At 52.4% G+C, this 21016-nt stretch overlaps 1 protein-coding gene across 1 annotated transcript; it reads right to left on the reverse strand.

The window, feature by feature from the left end:
* Positions 1–484: 484 nt before the first annotated feature.
* KCNA2 (potassium voltage-gated channel subfamily A member 2) lies at positions 485–2975 on the reverse strand. Its single transcript, XM_039841015.1, is given in 3 exon segments — positions 485–1483; positions 1486–2198; positions 2644–2975. Coding segments are annotated over 2 exon segments (1497 nt in total). The 5' UTR covers positions 2036–2198; positions 2644–2975; the 3' UTR covers positions 485–536.
* Between the last annotated feature and the right edge of the window lie 18041 nt (positions 2976–21016).

The following is a 21016-nucleotide window of genomic DNA, read 5'->3' on the forward strand; positions in this document are numbered from 1 at the left end:
TCCGGAGCATCTACTTGGCAACTGCAATTCGCAAACCCCGGCCGGTGACACAGAAAGGAATTCCAACACACAGGATGGTGTGTTCTTCTCAATGCAAAACAAAAAAGAAAATGGGAATGACCTTCCGAATAATTACCAGCGCTTTCAAGCTAAGCCACCATGGTTGTCTCTCCGTGAAGGGGAAGGTGAACTCAGATGGTGGGTGGTGGGGTGGGGGGGTGCTGTGTGCATTTAATTAGGAAGGAAAAGTGGCACCGATGTGGTGGGTTATGTACGTGCTATGAGGTGGCCTCAAAATCCTGGCTCCATAGGTGACACCCATCTTTGGAAACCCCTAAGCGGGTGATGAAGATTCGCATGAAAGCCATGGACAGCTATTCTGTGTTCTAAATCAAAAATCAAAAGATCAAAAGTCACTTGCACGACTATTGCTTTCCATGCAGAACCAGATACACACTGTAGAACACTGACTACAATGCAGGCTATTATGCAATATCTGCATTAGTTCCGGTGAGCTGTATGTTAATAGGTTTCAATCAGACATCGGTTAACATTTTGGTAATATTCACATAGTTTGTATTAGCCAAAGTGCAGTTGGCTGTTTTCAAGTTTTCCTCTCTAAAGTCCTCGTTACTGTTGTTTACCCCCTCCTGGATCTCCATGTAATCAGACTTACTAATGGTAGAGGCACTTCTACTTTTCTTTAGGTCAGGGGAGGATGGGATCTTTGGACAGCTTGTCACTTGCAGGTACTGGGCCTGCTCCTCTCCCTCTGTCTCCCGGTGGTAGAAGTAGTTGAAATTGGACACTATGACGGGGACCGGTAAGGCAATGGTTAACACACCTGCAATTGCACACAGGGAACCCACGATCTTTCCCCCAATGGTAGTCGGAACCATGTCTCCATAGCCTACAGTTGTCATGGAGACGACTGCCCACCAGAAGGCATCCGGGATGCTGGGGAACTGGGAATCTCGCTCATCGGCCTCGGCGAAGTAGACAGCACTAGAGAAAAGGATGACTCCGATGAAGAGGAAGAATATCAGGAGGCCCAATTCTCTCATGCTGGCTTTGAGGGTCTGACCTAGGATCTGGAGACCTTTGGAGTGTCTGGACAACTTGAAAATCCTAAAGACTCTTACCAACCGGATGACACGGAGGATGGCCAGCGACATGGCCTGCTGGCCCTGCTGGGCATCCTCTGGCTTCTCAGCCAGCTCCGTCCCCAGGGTGATGAAGTAGGGGATGATGGCCACAATGTCAATGATGTTCATGATGTTGGTGAAGAAGCCGGCTTTGCTGGGACAGGCAAAGAACCTCACCAGGAATTCGAAGGAGAACCAGATGATACAGAGGGTCTCTACGATGAAGAAAGGGTCAGTGAAGGACGTCGACTGTTGGTACCCAATAGTGCTGTTGGAATAGGTGTGGAAGGTCACTCCACCGCCATGCATGTCTTCGTTCTCATCCCGGAATATGGGCACGTTTCCAGGCAGAAGCTGACGATGGAGATCAAGATCACCATGACGGATACAATAGCTATAATCCTGGCAGGCCCTGAGCTCTCTGGGTATTCGAAAAGGAGCCACACCTGTCTCTGAAACTCATTTTCGGGCAGAGGCCGCTCTTCCTCTTTGATGTAGCCTTCATCTTCCCGGAACATCTCCATTGCTTCTTCTCCCAGCTCATAAAACCGAATTTCTTCAGAGAATATATCTAAGGGCACATTCACGGGTCGCCTCAGCCGGCCCCCGGACTGGTAATAGTACAAAATGGCATCAAAGCTAGGGCGGTTCCGATCGAAAAAGTACTCATTTCGAAGGGGGTCAAAGTATCTCATCCGCTTCTTTGGGTCCCCTAAGAGGGTCTCTGGAAACTGGGCTAAGGTCTTTAGCTGCGTCTCAAACCGCAGCCCTGAGATGTTGATCACCACCCTCTCACAGCACTCGTGGTCGGCCTCTGGGTCATAGGTGTCCTGTGGGTGCCCAGGGAGGGCGGCAGCCTCATCCGCTGGGTCTCCGGTGGCCACTGTCATAATTGGAACTGAGAGAGGTGTCTCACGCTACGCCTTCCGGCTGCCTGGTGGCAGGGAGCTCAGGGTGCTGCTGATGGCCCCAGGAAGCACGGGAGCATGGGGCTGGGCCCCAGCAGCAGAGCCCCGAGGGCTCTCTGAGAGCCGGAGCGATAGCCTCGCCTGGCTGAAAGACAAGGCAGTTAAGGACATGAGACCGCTCCGCGCTGGCAGCCCGGCCTGGGTTGCCCGTTTGCGTCTCCCATCTCTCAGCCAAGAGTTCAGAAACATGACCGCTACTACCACCTCCAAAAAGCACGATTCCCTTTCACCCTGTAATCTGGCTGGGGATCACAGGGGAACAGGTGGCTGTCTTTCAAGAAAGCTCTGGAATGCCCTGCAACGGAGGAAGGTGGCGGTACAGACCCCCTCGGCACTGCACTGGCTTCGTGGAGCATAACCCCCTACTGGAGGCTGGCAGGGGGCCCTCTCCCAGGCACCAAACTAATGTCTTGCAGATACCTGCACCCTGGGACGTATTTGCAGTGGTGGATCTTGGACCCCGGTTTCTCTCACTGTCCCCACCGAAATGATTTTACACACTGCTGGTATTAAATGATAGACTGATTTACCTGGCAAGGCAGGGATCTGCAGCTCTCTTCCTTGCAGAGCTGATCAGATGCTGAGGGACTGACTCCTAGATACACAAACGGGCAGCCTGACTCCCCATCACGTCTTCACACTTGAGCTAGGAATAATGGTGAGTCATTCCGGGCAGGAGAGCAGACTCCCGGTCCTGGAGGTGAGCTCCAGGGCTGGGCTAGGCTGGAGGGGTGGTGGGGTGCCTGGTCAGGGGCACGTAGGACTCGAGGACAGCCGAGCTTGGGTCTGGAGCCTTTGGAAGGAAGGAGATGAGATGCAAAGGTCAGCAAAAGCCGGAATCCTCTTGGCTGTCCTCAAGAGGTGTGACGTTGCCTGGAAAAAACAGCAGCCAGGTGGAACCAGGGCTTGGGGTTAGCTGGTGCCAAGATTTAGGAGGGCTCTGGCAGCTCCCCTTCCATGCTCCCCTTCCATTTTGGTGTCACACCTGAGGCTACCCCTCAGCCTCCTGGCCTCTGGGCAGGCTTCCATCCGCTGGAAGCGCTTTCTCCCAGGGAACACGCCTTCAGGCTTGGCTGGGCCTGTCTCCTCCAGGGGCCTCTAGGGCTGAGCCAGAAACCCCGTTCGTTGTCAGCAGCCATCAGGAGGGACTCTGGGCAAAGTCCTCCCATCCTCAGGTCATCACCTTGCAAAGGAAGGCTTCCTACACTGCGGCCTACCACAAGCTCTGACCTCGGCAAGGTCCTGGAGGAGGGAGAGCACCCCCCGCCCCCCGACACCCAGCACAGTCTCCTTCTGAGCTCTTCTGCGGAGAAGCCTCGCACAGAAAGGTCGGCTCTACAAAACTGGCTGGCTCGAGCCCAGAACTGATTCTCCCTCAGGGATGCCTCGGCTGCTGGCCTCCCTTGGGCCGGTGGCATGTGAACTGGGCAGGCGCTAGACCACCGACTTCTCCCCAAGAGAAAATCCCTCCCATCTTCTCTGCAGGAAGCGCAGAACCGGCGCTCAGCTAGCCCAGCTGCCAGGCGGCTTGGCAGCGGCGAGAGGGGAGCCTGGAGGAGGCCGGCTTCCGAGCTGGCCTCCGGCCAACTCCATCCTGTGGGCCCCCCGGGCGGGGAGGGGTCCGGCCCTCTCCCTATCGCCCCCGGCTCCCGCCGGGATTCTGCCCCGCGCACTCGGCACTGGGCTCCGCTCCCGCGGCCCGGACCTACCGGCTGGTCGCGACAGCCAGCGCCACCTTAACCCCCTCCTGCCGGGTCCGGAGGGCAGCCCAGCTCTTTTGCCCCTTGGGTCCAGCCGAGGGACCAGGGAGGATCCATCTCCACCCCCAAAACACTGGAGCCTGAACTCTGGGGGCGGGGAGCAGGCGGCCGCCCCAGATCCCGGCTTCCTCCCGAGCGCGGGGTCTCCGTGGCAGCCCGCGGCCCCAGGGAGGCGGAAAAGCCCTTCGCCGCCGCAAAGCAGTTCTGATTCCGAGCCGGAGAGGAGCCTGGAGCCCGGCTGTCCCAAGTGATTCGGGTCGCACCAACCGGCGCTATTTACCAGACATGGTTATGCTGTCAGCTGCACTTCCCATCACCCGCCAGCTCCGCGCTGCGCCCTCCGCCCCGCGCCACGCACAGCCCGGAGGGTCCCCGAGCCCATTCGGTGCCCGCTTCCCCCGCAGGGCGCCGGCTCCGGCCCGACCCACGCTCGCCCGCCCGGTGCCGCGGGCTGCGCCGCCCTGTGCCCCGCGCCGCCCTGTGCCCCGCAGCCCCGGCCGGGGGAGCGGCACGCGCAGTCCAACGCCCCGACTCCGATTTACCCTTCCGGATGGGCTCCCGGAGCCTCCATGTTTCTCGGTGACCGCAAGTGCCCGCGGAACCTCGGCGGCGGCGGCGGGGCGCGGGCGGCCAGCCGGGAGCCGGCTCTGCAGTCCCGCGGGCGGCGCGTACGGAGCGCCCGGCCGCCGCCCGCAGCCGCACCGCGCCGCACCGCGCCACGCAGCGCCGCACCTGGCCCGGCTGCGAACTCGAATTAAAGGGACCGGCGGGGGCCGGAGCTGGCGCGGCACGCGCCCGCCGCCACCACCGCGCTGGCCACCTGGTCGGTCTCCGGGCCTCGGCCCTCCACCCCACCAGGAAAACACCCGGTTCTTGGCAGAGCCCAGCTTACTAACCAGAACCTCGTGGAGAGCTCAGCTGGGGGCTGCCGTGGCTGAGGAACAGGGGCCAGAAGTTGAGGAGCGGTCCGTAGGGGCTTCTGCCAACATAATGAAGCAGGCAGGGAGGAAACAATCGATAGCCGCTATCCCAGGCCCGAGGGAGAGGTGTTTCTATCATTACGATGCTGCCAGACGGAATCTGTGGACCCACTTCTGGCCCCCTGGCGCCAGCTCGCCCCCTCCTCCAGGTCTGCCTTCCACCTCCCTCTTACCCAGCGACAGCTTTGGCTTCGCGGGGAAATGCAGCAGGTGCGGGCCTTCACTTGCTGCTGCCTTCGCCCCCACCAGGAGGAGAAGCAGGGACGGCAGAATTGCGGAGCCGGCCCTCTGGACGCCCCCTCCCCCGCCCCCAACGGGAAAGTGGGGGACCCAACAGAGGGCCTAGTAGAGAAGGGCCAGCTACTCACCAAACTGGCCTTCCCAGACCTTACAAAGCCAGCTGGCCCACGGGGCTCTCAGACTGGGAGTGCAGCTCGCAGCACCCAGGGCTGGGCCCAAGAGGATGCCCTTGGCTTTTGGAAGAATGTGTGTGGAAAGCCCACTCTGCCTTCTGCCCAGAGGGGGATCCGAGAGGTCCAGGGTGCTCTTGGGAGCCACCAGACAGCCCCAACGCGAGCCGGTTCTGTTCTCCAGACTCCTATCAGAATCTCTCTTTCAAACAGCGTGTCTTTGAGCCCAGACTGCGAGGGGGAGGGGCTCTAGTCCCAGGAAGGATCCTGCTGGGCCCTCCTTGCTCAGAGAAACTCTTCTCTAGGGCTGTAGCTTGTGATGGAACCCACAAGGAACAGCTCCGTGGGATTCTGGCGCGTTATGGGGTAGTCTACCCGGAGCTGCAGGTGGTGGTCTGGGAGGGCAGATGACTATAAGGTAGGGCTGTTTTGGTTTCAGTGTCCTTGAAGCCGGCCTGTCAGTCTCCTCACTGAAGTATGGCCTGAGTGTTTTGGAACTCTGCCAGTTACTAGACAAGATAATTCACATCTCTGAACCTCAGTGTTCTCATCTGCAAGATGAGGATAACTCAGGGGCTGTTATGAGGGTGACGCTGTTTACGTAAAGACTTTAGCGCCCAGCGGATACTCGGAAATGATGGTTTCTCCGTTTCCCTATGAGACTCCCCTCATCACCCTCGCCTCCGTTGGCTGTTCATCTATGTACCCAATCGCCAGATTTTCATTGGCCCATTCTCTCCTCTTCTGAGCTTAGCCCCGCTCCCTTTCCTTTAGGTCTCAGCCATTCCCACTTTTGTCACCAAATTATCCTCCAGAACCCTGCTCCATACTCCTTCTGGAAGCTTCCCCTGACCAGCACTGTAGAGCCGTCTCTCCTAGCTGCAATGGGTCCTCATGCCAATTAAATCCCAATGGTCTTACCCATTTGATCATGTCTATATATTTTCCTTGCTCCCCTTTGTAAAAAAGAAAAGCCATGGACAGAAAAACACTCTTGAAGGAGAATTAATAGTCGTGCTAAGTGGTGACATGTGCTTATCATGTGTCAGACACTATGCTAAGCACCTGTAGCCCAGTGGGACATTTAATTCTCACAGCTCTAGTAGTTTGTACATCGGTACCATTTCAGGGAAAAGGAAACCGAGGCAGAGAAAGGTGACGCAACCTACCCAAAGTCACTAAATGATGGCTCCGGGAATCGAATGAAGTCTTCGGGACTCTAGGACACACACTCTTAGCCCCCACACCACACTGCTCACGTGGAACGAACAGCCCTTGGATTTCGTTTTCCTCTTTGGGGTCTTCCTCTGACCCCTGTTCCATCTGATTGGCCTCAGGGGTATGTCGTCCTACCTCCCCATTAAAGCCCGATAAAGTGTGAACAACAACTGAAAAGGAAATAACTAGAGAAGGAAATAAAAACAGCCGTTCAGGAGCACAGGGTGCGGCTCCTGCTGGGGAAGGTGTCTCTGGACTTGGCCACGCCCTGGGAGAAAAGAAGGTGGACCCAGCTCCTAGCTCTGACGCTTACCAGCTGTGTGGACTTGAGCGAGTCATTTAAACTCTCTGAGCCTCAGGTTCCTAATTTGTTGAGGGAGACAGCAAAACTACTTCACAATAAAGAGTGGCAGCCAGCTAGCTTAACCTAGGTGCTTATTCACTGTGAGTTCGTTAGTTCGCTTTCCGGCCCTATAGCAGTCAACATTTGTTATTTTGGGCCACAAAAGAACAGCTGGGGTGCCCCCTGATGCCTTCCCTAGGGTGGGTCAAACCCCCAAACCACTCCCTTTCTCTTCAATCTGTCTTCTGCTTAGGGGCCATGCTTTGCCTTCGACAGAAGGAAGGACTGGTGACTGCCACAGTGAATGACCTGCCCCTGCTCAATGCAGGGAAGTCCTGTGTTCGTTCCTGTGGTCTGTGACAACAGTCTTTGAAAGGAGGGGTTTATGACAGTGCTCCCACGCCCAGCCCGCCCGGGTGCCACAGGCGTGGGAGGGAGGGTCTTAGTTCTTCCCACCGTAATTTATGAACACAGAAGACTGTATGAGCTCCCTGCTCAAGTGTCACCCCAAAAGGACCAGGGCTCCTTGCTTGCATGACAGCCACCTCTGCCGAGGCTTGCTCCCCCACCCACCCATGGCTGTGCTATGGCAGCACAGCCCCCTCTAGGCCACAGGAAGCGGGGCAGGGAAGCGTGGAATACAAGCACAGACACTGAGATGACAGCTTTCCATAAGTCCTTTGATTTAATCCTTGCAGCTGTGGGAAACATGCCATTATCTCTATCTTTCAGTTGATGATACTGAAGCTCAAAGAGGACAAGTTGCTGTCCAGGGTAATTTAGCGGTGAGGCTGAGATGGCACTCAAGACCGTCTGACTCCACAAATCACCCGCTTCCACGGCGAGCCGGAGGCCAGGCCTCTGGGCTCAGTTCCTGGTCTGAGAAACATGGATCCAGCCCAGCGGGGCTCCCAGACGCTTAGGGCAGATCCGCAGGTCCGGTGGACGTTGTCCGACCTGACAGGAGGGTGTGTTTTAGAAGCGGGGTAGGGCTGGCGGTGACTGTCGCCACCGAGAGAGTTGTGGCAGAGGTGCAAGGCGCAGGGTGTAAAGTCCTGCTCTGTGCCCTTTTCCGGAGCAGCCCTATTGATGCTTTTCACACCCGCAGGGCCTACGGCCAAGCATCCCTCGCCCTGGGACAGGGCGTGCAAGGCAGAGCATCCGACCAGGCTTGCAGTCCGGGTTTTAGTCTCAGCAGGCAGGACTGTGTGACCCAAGGTCACTTGTTTGACCTTTCCGTGCCATAATTTACTTGTAAAATAGGAAAGACGGCATTGTTCCCCGCCCCCTTGCTTCTCAGGGTTTGAAGAGCGAAAAGGAAGAAGAAAAGAAGGAAGGAAACTAACCTTCATTGTTAGTATGTGTTAAAATCTCATCTGTTAGAATTGGAGAGGAGAAAGTGTGTGAACGCGCTTGGAAAAGCAAAAGCCTGGTCAGTGTGGAAGAGTATGCTGTTCTTGTGATTATCACCACTGCTGTCATGATTGTGCCAGCGCGCGTCATGACTGACATCCGAGGATTTTTCCTGGAAGTGAGATGAGCAGCCGTTCCAGCCCCCTACTTAACCTAAAACCTGCCTCCTCCGAGATGCCTTCTGAGATTGACTCCAGTTGCCTCTAAGGAACTCCTGTGTGGAGACCCAGGCCTTGGCTCCCGTCCTGAGTTAGCTACTGCACAGTCACCCCACTCTACTGCAAATCTTGGCCAAATAAAAGAGCACATTAAGGAAAAGCTAACGGAGGTGGCACTCCCTCACTTTTTGGAGCTGCTACCCTGTGTCTGTGTCTGGCCCTGTGCTGGTTGTCTCACCATCAGCCCCCTGCTATTAATACCCAAAGGCAGAATAGCGTGGTCCAAGTACAACCCTGGTGCCAGCAGGTCTAGGGCCTAGGGGCAGGCTTGCCATGTTTTAGCTCTGAGACTCAGCTCCTTGCCTGTAAATTTTTATTGTGTGGCTGGAATACAAAGCACTTAGAACAGTGCCTATCCCAACGCGAACGCTAAGTGTTAGCTGTCAGCAGATCGTCCTCTCAGCATTGCCACCATGGTCTTCTCTATTGGAAATGGAAGGAGAGGTTTATGATGAGCCGTGACAATCACACCTTGTGTTCCAGGCCACATCCCCTGGACCGCCCGTGATTTCAGCTGCCTGAGGAGGATTGGTCCTAGGCACGCTGGCAGTGTCCTCTCTCAATCACTGTGTCTCTCAGCTTTTCTGACTCAGGACCTTTTCTGAGGCTGTCGTGGCTTACTCAGGTTGCCCGGGATGGTCTGGATGTCAGTGGAGGCAACTCTGAATGCCCCAGGCTCCCATCCGTAAGAGGGACAATGCCTGTTCTACGGCTGGCGCCTCAGCTGGCTCCCATCTATATGGTGCCCCAGTGGCCCACAGAGGTAACCAGCTCAATCCTGGAAGCCAGCTGGCTTGGGTCAGGTCAAGGTCTGTAGCAAAGGCTTGACCCAGCTCCTTGGGGCTGTGCTCCCAGCAGCTGAGCCAGCTCCCCTGTCCTGCCCACGGCTGGCTCCCTGGATGCTCTGTCTTCAGCCCAGGCCTCTCTCTAGAGCAGCAGACTCATCAGCTCCATTTCCCAGGCCTGCTTTTTCTTCACATTCCCCTTGTTGGGGGAGATGTCACCTTTCACCCTGTTGTCCAAAGCAGCTCGCGTACCCCGACGTCCCCCACATCTAGTCACTCCCTTGGCCTCGGCATCTGTTCGTTTTTCTCTGATTCCCTGTCCTCTTGCTACTCTGGTTTAAGTCACCAGAAGGCATGGTCTGGGGTGCTACAATCTTCCCTGGTCCCTTGCTTTCAGATGAGACCCCCCTCTTCATGTCTATTCTCCCCACAGGGGCCACAGTGGTCCTCCTAAAGTGCGAATCCGATCATGTCACATACCTCTGAAGTCCTCTTTGGCTTCCTATTGCTATGATACAACCTACCTGTTCTAAAAGGCAAGCAAAGTCCTTATGATCTGGTGTTTCCCTGCCCTCCCTCTGTCCCTCATCCCAGGGGTCTATACCAATGTCAAACTAAATGACTTGAAGGCTCTAACTGGATTAAAACATGTGGGTTAGGTTAAGACCTAAACTCAGACAGGCCTAGCATTGAGCCCTGGCTCTGCTACCTGCTGTTCATACGACCTCAGGTGGCTGCTTTGTCTGGGCCTGATTGTTGCTACAACCCCAGGTCCTTCTCCTCTGCCCTTTACTGTCCTCGGTGCTAAGAGAAGGGGACAGAACCAACGAGAAACAACTTGATTTCATGGAAAGAACATTGGCCTGGCAGTTCCAGCCCCAGTTCTGCTAATACCGGGGTGACCTTGGGGCATGTGACCTTGGGTTGGTCACTTCCCTTCTTTGGGCCTCAGCTGGACTACACGATATACATGACCCTTTCTTGTCCTGACTAATTTTTTAACTTTACCCGGGCTGGAGTATGAGGCCATTAGTATCAAAAGGACTCCTGTTATAACTATTTTACAAAGAGGACATTGAAGCTCAGAGAGGTCATGTGACCTGCTCAAGGTCATGTGACTCCAGGGAGTGGCAGAGCTGGGATTGGAGCGCAGAACTCTTTAGTCCCCAAGTCAGCAGTTCATCCATCATGTCTCACTGTTTAAAAAGAGAAGAAGGAGTTTTGGAGATTTTTGGAGCTACAAAATCACTCTCAGGATGAGGCCTGAAAAAATTCAGAACAGTGCAAACTCGATGTCCAGGGCATCTCCACGATGTCATCTGAGTCTAGGGAGGTCATTGCAAGGGGCGCTCAGGGAGCCTTCCATTCTGAGGCCTACAGAGAGAAAAGGGAACGAAACTGCCACGAAGGGGTTCCGTTAGACACTGGGGAAAATGACGGACTCTATGGGACATTTGATGGCCTAAGGGACCCAAAGGGGACCTTTAAGAACAAGCAGAGAGGCCTGACCGTCACATACCACTTAGGTATTTCCTTCCCCAGAATGCTTAGAAAACAGAATTAACTGAATGAAAGATTGAATAGAAAAGCATCAGGTAACAAATACGTGTTTGTTGACTGGAATGAGTCCAGAAAGCCAGCGGGACCTTGTCCAGGGAACTCAGATCTGGGGTTCTGGATGACTCGGCCTCTCTAACCCGCTTTGAGGTAAGGAAAGGGAAGGTAGAGGATGGAGGAGATGGAGCCATCTTGGCAACTTTCCTGTGTTGCAGAGCCAAGATGCACCGGGAAGAGATAAAATAATCTAGGAATGGACCTAGGGGCATGTGGGTCGGCTAGGAGGAGGGACCGGGAGTGGAACCCATGGTTTCCTGGCCCCACACTCAGTCCAGTCCGCCTGCCTACTTGTCATCTGAAATTCCAGGACCATCCAACAGTGCCACCCAGTGGCCATGTGGGGGAGGTACAGAGAGGTGCCCGGGGAAGCCGAAACTAGACCAGAGAAGAGGAAAAGTACCCAGCCACTCAGAAAAAGCCAAAACTCTGAGTTTCTTCCTGCCTAAGGATGTGCTGCAGACTCTCCACAGGCCTCTGGGCCTAGGCACAGCTGGCCTGTAAGGCTCCTGAGCGCCCCAAAGACTTCCTCTCTTCTCTGGATTCTGGCCCTTCGAATCTGCTAGGTTAAGCCAAGGCTTCCCTAATTCGTGGATCCCCTGTGTGTGGACCTGAAGAGGCAGCTGTGTGTCTGCAGACCTTCCCCAGGCTTCCCTTTCTAGGATGATGAGGGCAGAGAATGCAGCCGCCAGCTGGCCCTCCCCCTCGGTTCATCTGGTCATGGTCAAGGTCATGGCTGTTGTCAGGTCAGCACAGGAGAGTCTGGGGGCAGCAGTGGAGGGGGGCTGCAAGTCATTTTATAAAAGACTGAAAAACACGTCTAGTTGCATCCTCTTCAAGGTCCACGAGCTTTCAGAAAATAAGCAGAAGTTCTGCCTCCAAGAAAGGTGAGACCCCAGAGTGAGATCATAAAGAAGATGGCATGGTTCTTAAGAAAACCACAGTAGAACTAGAAAATGAGGGTCTAAGTGAAACTCCTATCCAGCCTTATGTGATAAGGACAGTACCTAGCAGAGGTGGGTATATTTTCATTCCGAGTCTACAAATACAGACACCGAAGCTTAGTGAGGTTGAATAACTTGCCAGCTGCTGCATAGCCAGCAGCCAGGTGCCACAGGCAGACTCACCAGCTCCAGCTCTACACCAGGCACAAGCTCAGCACCATGGGGGACACGAGAGCTTGGCAGGCAGGAGCTGCTCAACAAATACCAGTTGAATCAGAAGATCCTTCTCTAGAGCCAGAGAGGAAAGCGGAGTTGTCAGCAATGGACTGTAACCCAAGGCAGAATGCTTTGGCTTAAATTGGCGAAGAAAGTACCAACGAAAGTGCCTAAGAAAAGGAAAGCTTTCATAAAGGATGGAGTATTTGACAGATGTCTTTAAAGAGAATGTTCAAAGGCTCTGAAAGGGGTGTTGAGGCAAGAGCTGGGCTTTCTGTGCAGGAAATCTGCATGCCCAACCCCCACCCCCATTCATTCATTCACTTTCTCCAGAAAGGATCTCGGAACAGCCTGTCTCAAACACCAGCCCCCCATCGTCTGCACCTTATCACGCTGCATTTCTCATCAGAGCATTTATCTCTACCTGTCACTTGGCTAGATACATGTTTGTTTATTCCCCTTCTACTCGAATGCAAATTCCATGTGGATGGATTTGAGAGTTTTGCTCTTTCCTGTATGCCCAGTGCCTGGAACGTTGTGGGTGCTCACTACATATTTGTGAAATAAATGCCTAAGTGGATGAGTGAATTCCAGGACAAGGGGACAACAGGGACAGAGCACAGAAGCAGTCTCACCTGTCCCAGGAATACCGAGTCATAGAGTAAGACACGTGAGCAGCACAGAAAGACAGTGGGACAGGAAAGGTCGTTGGAGAAGATCGGGAGAGGCCTCGAATGTCAGATTGTGGAGTCTGATTTATTTTGTCCCGAAGTCAAGAAGGAACCATTGAGGGTTTTGTGTAGGAAAGTGACAGGATCCAAGCTAGGTTTCAGAAAGATAACTTTGGAATGTAATGTGATTTGTAATGAACTTTGTAATAAAAATGTAGTATAATGGATGCCGTTGAGAACAGAGGCCCCAAACTCGTAAGGAGGAGGTTGCTTCTCCTGGTGAGAGATGACAGGGTGAAAGGGATGAAGCATTGATGATGGCAGAAAAGAGAAAAGTACCAACAGAGAGCCGTTACGGGGGACGACAGGATCCAGTGGGCAGTGAGGTGGGAGAGGGAGAAGGAGTGTGTGGAGCCTTTGGCCAAGCAGGGGACTCAGAGAAGCAGTGTTTGTGTTTGTGTTGTGTGGCATCGCCTTTGTGCTGGGGGCTGGAGCTCACGGGGATGGGGGACAGTTCTGGCAGACACGGGGGCTTGTGGGGCTGCTATGACAGGCCTGCCCATGGTCAGTTAGGCAGATGGCAGTGCTGGCCTGATGCTCGGGAGAGAGGCCAGGGGTTGGGGATGGAGAGTTGGTAGCCGTCAACATTTAGAGGTATTTGAAGCCACCAGGGAGAATGAGATCCTCCAGGATGAGAGCACAGAGGGAGTGAGGACAGAAGCCTTTAGAGACAGTGGCATCATGCTCAGAGGGGCCAGGGGAGGGCCCGAGAGCAGTGCTCCAGACAACTACCTCTGGGCCAGGGCCCCACGGACACCCTCCCCTCCTCTGCTGACAGCACTTGCCTCCCCATCTGAGTCCCACGGTCCACCCCTCCTTCCCACACAGAAGCACACGACGTGGCCGATACCAGGACCACTGGGTCCTGTTCAGGGTCAGCGTTTGTACTATATTGGGGTCAGGACTTCTACTTCAGGCAGGGAGAAATAATTTATTAGTGGCATCTGTAGAGCTAAAAATAATACTTTTAAAAATGGCAGTCTCATTAGAGTTTTATCCAAAGTAGCCTTGTCCTTCCCGTTCATCTGTTTGGAAGAGTGGACTGTGGCCTAGAGATAAGACCCAGTATCTAGACTTGGGCCTGAGGGAGGGGGAGCCAGGGCAGTTTTGAGCAAGTTTTGCGAGGTGGAAAGACCTGAGCTGGCAGAGGACAGAAATGGCAGTGCCCGGCATGGCGCCCGCAAGAAGACGTGGTGGCCGCCTCTCTCACCGGGCTCACTGACTGGCAGAAAAGACAGACCCGCAAATGTCAGGTGATGGGTGTTAAGATGCCAAGAGACCCCGGCTCAGTCAGTTGGGTGGCTGTAGGGGTGGAGGCACAGGGAGGACTCAGGCTTCAGCCCTGGATGGGAGGGGTGCACTGCTTCCTGCTGAGGTGCACAGGATCCCAGGATCTCACGCTCCTGCAACAGGAAGGGTCCAGCTACCTATAAGCTCGTGATAAAAGATTGCTCTCCTCTTCTAATTCTGCTCTGGAGAGTTTGAGGAGCCCAGAATCCCAATCTCCTCTCCGCCTTTGGTGTTGTGTGGGCGTGGCTGTGGGCGTGGCTACGGACGCTGACGCCTTCTGTTCTTCTGTTTGGAATTACTGTTCTGGGTGGGCTGTCCTTAGGGGAGGCAGAGGGAGGGAGGCGTTGCTTTCTGATAAGAAGGAGACCCAGGAGGGTTATGAAAGAAACTTAAAGAGAGGATGAAAAGTGTAGAGAACTCTGCTCTGGCGCACTTAACATGGCTACTTAGACTTCCCGTTGACAGCTCAAACTTGGCACATCCAAAACAGAATTTTCCTTTCCTCCCATGCCCCAAACCTGACCCCTCTTCCCCACGTCGTTAACTAGCACCGCTCCTAACCTGACTGCTCAGGCCCAAACCCCTGGAGACAGCCTTTGACGAACCCATTACCGAATCTTGTTGTTTCTACCTCCAAAATGTATTCTGAATCTGATGTCTTATCGCCCCCGAGAAGCAATCCAGGTCCCAGACACATTCATCTCTCAGCTGGGCTCCCAAAAGGTCTCCCGCTGCTACCCGTGTCCCATGCAGAAGCCAGAGTGATTTGCTGACAATGTATTTCCAATGGTTGTTCGCTGCCCTTAGAATTAAATTCACCGTCCTTCCGAGACCTGGAAGGCTCTACATCATCTGTGCCCTGGATACCTGTCTGACCTCATTTCCAGTCGCCCTCCCACTTTTGCTGGGCCAGGCCTGCTCCTCCTTGCTGGTGCTCAAACCCAGCATGCACATCCCTGTGGCAGGGCCTGCAAGTTGCCTGTCCCCACACCCTGCAAGACTCTTTTCCCAAATATTTCTATGACTTGCTCCTTCCCTTTATGGGCTTTCTGCTTAAACATGACTTCCTAGGAAATATGCCTGGTATATACTGGGGGAATGAATGAACGAATGATATGTTTTAACTCTGTGCCTAGCACATAGGAAGCACTTAATAACCAGTATGTAGTAACGGCCTGGCCTAAACCCTCTCATCTGGGCTCTGAAATTTGCTCCTATCCCCGGGGGTCCATCCCACTGGACCTGCACAGAAAGGTGAAAATAGCTCTGCAGAAAGAGCCAGACATACGTGCTGCTCGTGACCGCCAGAGGGCGCCATGGACACATGTCCTATAGCAAATGCTGCTGGAGCTTCCTGAGAGCAGACTGTTTAACGAGAGAGGGAGGGGAGTAGGAGAGAGACTCACCCCCTGTCCTCACACGTCCGTTTCGCCCCCAGGCCCTCCCTCTGCTCCTCCAGGTGAATCCCGTGCAGGCAGGTCAGCCCTGCAGGCCTTTAGTGCTGGACAGTGCCTTAGAGATCACCTCACTGTGTCCTGGGGGTCAGCCAGCATGCCGAGAACTGGCTGCCGCTGCCTCACCCCTATGTCCCTCTCCCAGGACCTCGTGTTATGGTCTGGCCCTCTGAGATGACCCGTGGAGTGTCTTGCTGGTGGTGGGTGAGCTCTGTCTCCCAGGCATGGCTGCCCAGGGTCTTGCTGCCCGCTTCTCAGGAGCTGAACACCGGAGGGCCAGAAGGTGGACTGAGCAGGGCGGGCAGGGCAGGGAGTGAGGTGGGGGGAACCGCTGGTCTAGCCAACAGGTGTCCTGAGGTGAGGATGTGGGTGGGGGGCGAGGACAAGGGTCAGGTCACGGCAGCAGCGGAACCGTTGTCGTCCATCTCCCAGATCCGCCATCTTCCACGCAGCTCCTGCCTTTGGTCATTCCCACTGGAAACTGCTTTTGAAATATCCTCCCCATCCACCCTTGGGTGTCCCATGTGCGGGGTCATTTTGCCTGCAAAACAAACTCCTTCTGTTATGTAAGGACCCGTGCATCCACCCACTGTTACCCACGTGGACATTTGTAATGGCCAACACAGCTTCTGGCCAGCGTGAGGGGCTGTGGACTGCCTCCCCCAAGTGTGAGAATTCAGCCCCAAGTAAAGCTACTTGGCATTCTGTTTTGCTCAGGCAGCCTTGTTAAAAGTAAAAGTGTGACTTTTCCTCTGGCTTTTTGAAATTCCAAAATAGCTAGAGCAAGTTAGTATTACTCCCTTGGAGACTCCTGAGTGTGGACACTGGCTTTGGCATCTGACCTGTTCTGTCCTGCCAAGTCCCACTCATTAGAACGCTGTTCTTTGCTTGGTGAATAAGGGTTTGTTAACTCATTTTTTACAAGTTTCCATAAAAAATTGATTACTGGGCTGATTTTAACCATGGCCCTCCCAGGTAGCATAACGCTTTAACCCAGTAAAATACAGGTGTCCGTGGAACATAAATCGTATGTATGATTATAACTCCATTAAAAGCAACAGTAACTAGTAGGATTTCCGGTTACGGCAGAATGAAGAGGCTGGCAAAACCTCTCATCCAAAAATTATGTTAAACTGGACAAAACTGTCAAAACCAGTCATTTCAGGGTTCTGGAAACTGACCAAGTACAAATAACACATTGAGAAATGTTTATTAGTAAAGAAAAAATAAAAACTGTTGAACTGGTATGAACAGGAGCCCTCTGTGAGATTCTTGTGGGGGGTCTCTCCTCCCTCCAGGCCTGGGAGGAGCTGAGCCACCGGAGTGTGGCCGGCTTTGAAAACCAGCAGTTTCACTGCTGCAGAAGTGAAGTAAACACTTTTGGGTGGTTAAAAAAAAAAAAAAATGCAGTAAAAGACATTCAAAGGACAAATGACAAATTAGGAAAAATATTTGCAATTTATAATCCAGACAAAAGGCTAATCTCCTTCATATATAAAGAGCAGAAAGAAGTCAATAAAGAAAAAGGGAAGCAACACAATAAATGGAAAAGGACCATGAAGAGTCAGCCCACAGACAAAGAAATGCAGATGCCCCTTGACATGTGGGAAAACACACTCCCTCACTCATAATGAAGAGGAAAGTGTAGTCAGACGACACTGAGACATCATTTGTTTCAATCTATCAATTTGGCAAAAATTCATAAATTTACCCACCTACTTTGTTTTCTGGCTTCTGCAGACATAGGCACCCTCGTTCATACTCTGTTGGTGGCAATGTTAACTGGTTCGACTCCCATCGAGAATAATTGGTGATCATTTGAAAAACTATAAATGTATTTACCCTTTGACCCAACATCTCATCCCTAGGAATTTATCCCATAGATACATCTGAGTACATAAAAATGACATAGACACAAGGTCGTTCGTTGTAGAATGATCTGTAATAGCAAAAGGCTGGACACAGCCCAGGTGTCCATCACTAGGGGACTGGTAAAATAAACTATGGATAATCCACACATGGAATACTACACTGCTGTGAAAAGAGATTAAGTATCTCTATGTTTTGATATAGGAAAAAAAATGCTCTTTATATATTATAAAATAAAAAAAGCAAGGTGAAAACAGTATATTTAGTATGATATCTTTTGAGTACAAAAGTCAGGGGAGTAAAACTATACATTGGTATGTGTTCACATCTGCACAAAGAGATACTGGAAGGATACATGAGAAATTAATCTCAGCGGTTTCCTACACAGGTTATAGACTAAAGAGGTCAGGGCAGAGTGAGATGAGACATCTTAACGTGTATCATTTTTTATTTATCTTGGTGATCTTTGATCGATATGAAATATTACTATGCGAAACAAAAAAAACAATTTTAAAAATTCACCTTTAGTGGATGTTACAACACACACACGCACATAACTGCTTTGAAACATCATCCCAGACTCCACAGGGTCAAGCATGAACTCCCAGGCCGGCACTCAAGAGTCTCAGTTTCCCAGCTTTATCTCACCCCACAGCTCTATCAAGGCCAAACCAGGCTGGTCCTGAGTCCCTGAGAACACAGTGTGCTCGGGGACCTGAGTCTCTGTGCTTTCCACGACCCCCTCTGGAATGCCCACCCCTTCCCCTTAATCAGTTGTGTCCAAGAGCCTCTTTCCGTTTCCCCCGTGAAGCTTTAATAATAACAAGAATGTAACAAGGATGATGATGATGACACCACTGTTTATTGGGCACCTACTGTGCTAGGCACCGCAGTAGGTGCTTTAATGCCTCTCATCTGCCCACCAACCATGTGAAGGAGGAATTACTGTCCCTGTGTCACAGACAGGAAACTGAAGCTGGGTAGTGCAGTACCGTGACCCGCACAGGCTGGACTCCCAACTCAGCTCCTTCCTGGCTCTGAGACTTTGGAAAGCTACATCATCTACAGAAGCTTCAATTTAATCACCTGTAAAATGGGGATGATAAAAATGTTTGCTTCATTGACCTGGTAAGGATTTAATGAGATACCGGAAAAGAAACGCTCGGCAAACTGCTCGGCACATGGTAAGTGCTCAGTTGACGGACAGTCCCAAAGTCCTTGAAGTTCCAGATCCTGTTCAGTGCCCCATGTTGAAGTCTCCGTCCTTTGAAATGTTAAGTCCTAATAAGCCTCTTGTTTATACCAACAACACCATCCCTAATGCCATGTTAGCTTTATCTACCTCCGGTCATCCTAATTGAGGAGATCAGTTAGATCGTAGGTCTTTGGGACCATAGGGTTTTTGAGACTAGCTCCAGGGTTCCTCTGTATGCGCCATTACTGAACCTAGCACTTAGAGCAGCGGTCCCCAACCTTTTTTGGCACCAGGGACCGGTGCTCCTATGAGAATCTAATGCCTGATGATCGGAGGTGGAGCCGAGGCGGTGACGCTAGCGCTGCAAATACAGATGAAGCTGCTTTTGCTCGGCACCCCCCCCCCGCCTCCCCTGCCCCCCCCCCTGCCTCTCCCCGCCACCTCCTGTGCAGCCTGGCTCTAACTGGTCCACGGCCCAGGGGTTGGGGACCCCTGACTTAGTGGGTGCTCAATCAATGTTTATTGACTAATTAAGTCTGAAGAAAGAAAGTAGGGAAGGAAAAGAAAAAAGGTAGGAGAAAAAAACTAAAATAAAACTAGAGACATCTAAAGACTAATCTAACTGTAGAAAATGTTAGTGCCGGGCTCGGGCTGAGGAGGAAGTGAGACAAGCAAAAATTCCTACGAGGTGGACAGGAAGTGAAATAGTGAGGACAGGAAGGAGAAAGGGTATTGAAAGTAGCCGTACGTTGAGGCAAACATTTATATTTAGAGGGACCACTCTTGGGCAATGTCGAATTTCCCATTTTCTTAAATTTGGTAAGATAGAGATGAATGAAATGAGATTTTTTTTTTTTTTTAAAGCCACTGCTAGTTTCCAAGTGCTTAACCAATGAATCCTTATTGTTTGGAGATGATGGCGATGGTTGAAGGGGCTTTTAACTGATCACAAACTGACACGTACGCTGATGGGAGAAAGGCGGTGTGTAGCCGGGAGCATCAGTGGGCACGGTCATGCGAAGGCCCAGAAGCAATCCCCAACTCTGTCCTCCGCGCCGGGTGCCTTGATTGCGAGTGAGCATCTCAGTTTTGATCCACAGACTTAAAGAAGAGAAAGAAATGGGAGAGATTTAGCAAAATAGGTGAGGAGTGAAAGGCTCGCCCCTTCTTCCAGGTTCACACTCTGAAATCCCACCCGTCTTTTAAGATTTGCTGCGAAAAATCCTCATGGATGTCAGACTTGACCTACCATATTCCTACGGCACTCTTCGCTACCCAGTGACAGGATTCACTCCAAGCTGTTTTGTATGGAAGAAAGACTGCTTTCATCTCAGTCTGTGAGCTCTGTGAGGGCAGCGACCCATCTTGTTTATCTCTGTACTGCTTTAGGGCCTTCCTCTAGTGCCTGGCGCCTGACATATAACAGGTGCCTTATAAATCATTGTTGGTCGAATTCTCTGTAGAGGACCGGACAAGAGGAGATGACTTGAAAGGATCCAAGAGTCCAGATTAGATCTCCAACTGCAGGGCCCCATGGCGCCCTGGATCTCCCACATCTCATCACCAATCACACAAGATCCACCTGTACATTGAGACCCAGCTCCCCCTACCAGGTACTTGAGAGCAGAGATGAACTGGCTCGTGCTCAAAGTGAGTGCTGATAGTGGACACAACTTCACAACGCTGTTGATTGACTTAGAGTTCAGCAGAGCTGATTCCTCTGGGAGTCATGGCCTTGCCCTTCAAATTTAGGAGCAAGACCCTGGCTGCAGGGCCTCACATGCTCTCCTCAAACTCACATTTGATTCTGTTCATCTCCCAGGCCGGGTCTGTGAGGCTCTTCAAGAGTAGCTCCCAAACTTGATTGCATGTTAGAATCTCCCGGGGGAGCTTTTTAAATTCCTGGTAACCAGGTCACATTTCAGATCAATTAGAAAGGAATGTCTAGGATGAGAGCCTAGCATTGGTGATTTTTAAAGATCCCCCTGTGAGCCCCAGTAGGCAGCCAAGCTTTGGAGCCACTCGATTGGGAACTGCATTTTCACTAATGACACTGAAAGAAAAGTCTCAAGAAACCAGAAAATTCAATTATCAAGGACACCCATGCCTCTGACACAGCATGAATGGAGGTGCCACCACAGAACATCTATTAAAGAGCAAAGGATCCGGTGCGATAGCCGGATGGTCCAGACGCCACTAACCTTGGCAAATCACCCGAAGAAGTAGGCTCCATCAGGTGCCTCCCCTCAGCACGCTTGTTCTGTCTTTCCTCTGAGTGTTTATTCAGTATTTGATTATTTGTTGCCATCTTTTCTCCTCACTGGGCTGTGAGAAAGTCAAGAGCAGGAGCCACATCTTCATAAGCACACTAAGTGACCCACGGTGGGTTAGTGACACATATTCGTGACATAAATGTGTTCATTCATTCATTCATTTGTGCATGCATTCAACAGATGACAACGA

The sequence above is a fragment of the Pteropus medius genome, unplaced genomic scaffold (genome assembly GCF_902729225.1).
Source record: "Pteropus medius unplaced genomic scaffold, Ma_sr-lr_union100, whole genome shotgun sequence".
Taxonomy (NCBI): Eukaryota; Metazoa; Chordata; class Mammalia; order Chiroptera; family Pteropodidae; genus Pteropus; species Pteropus medius.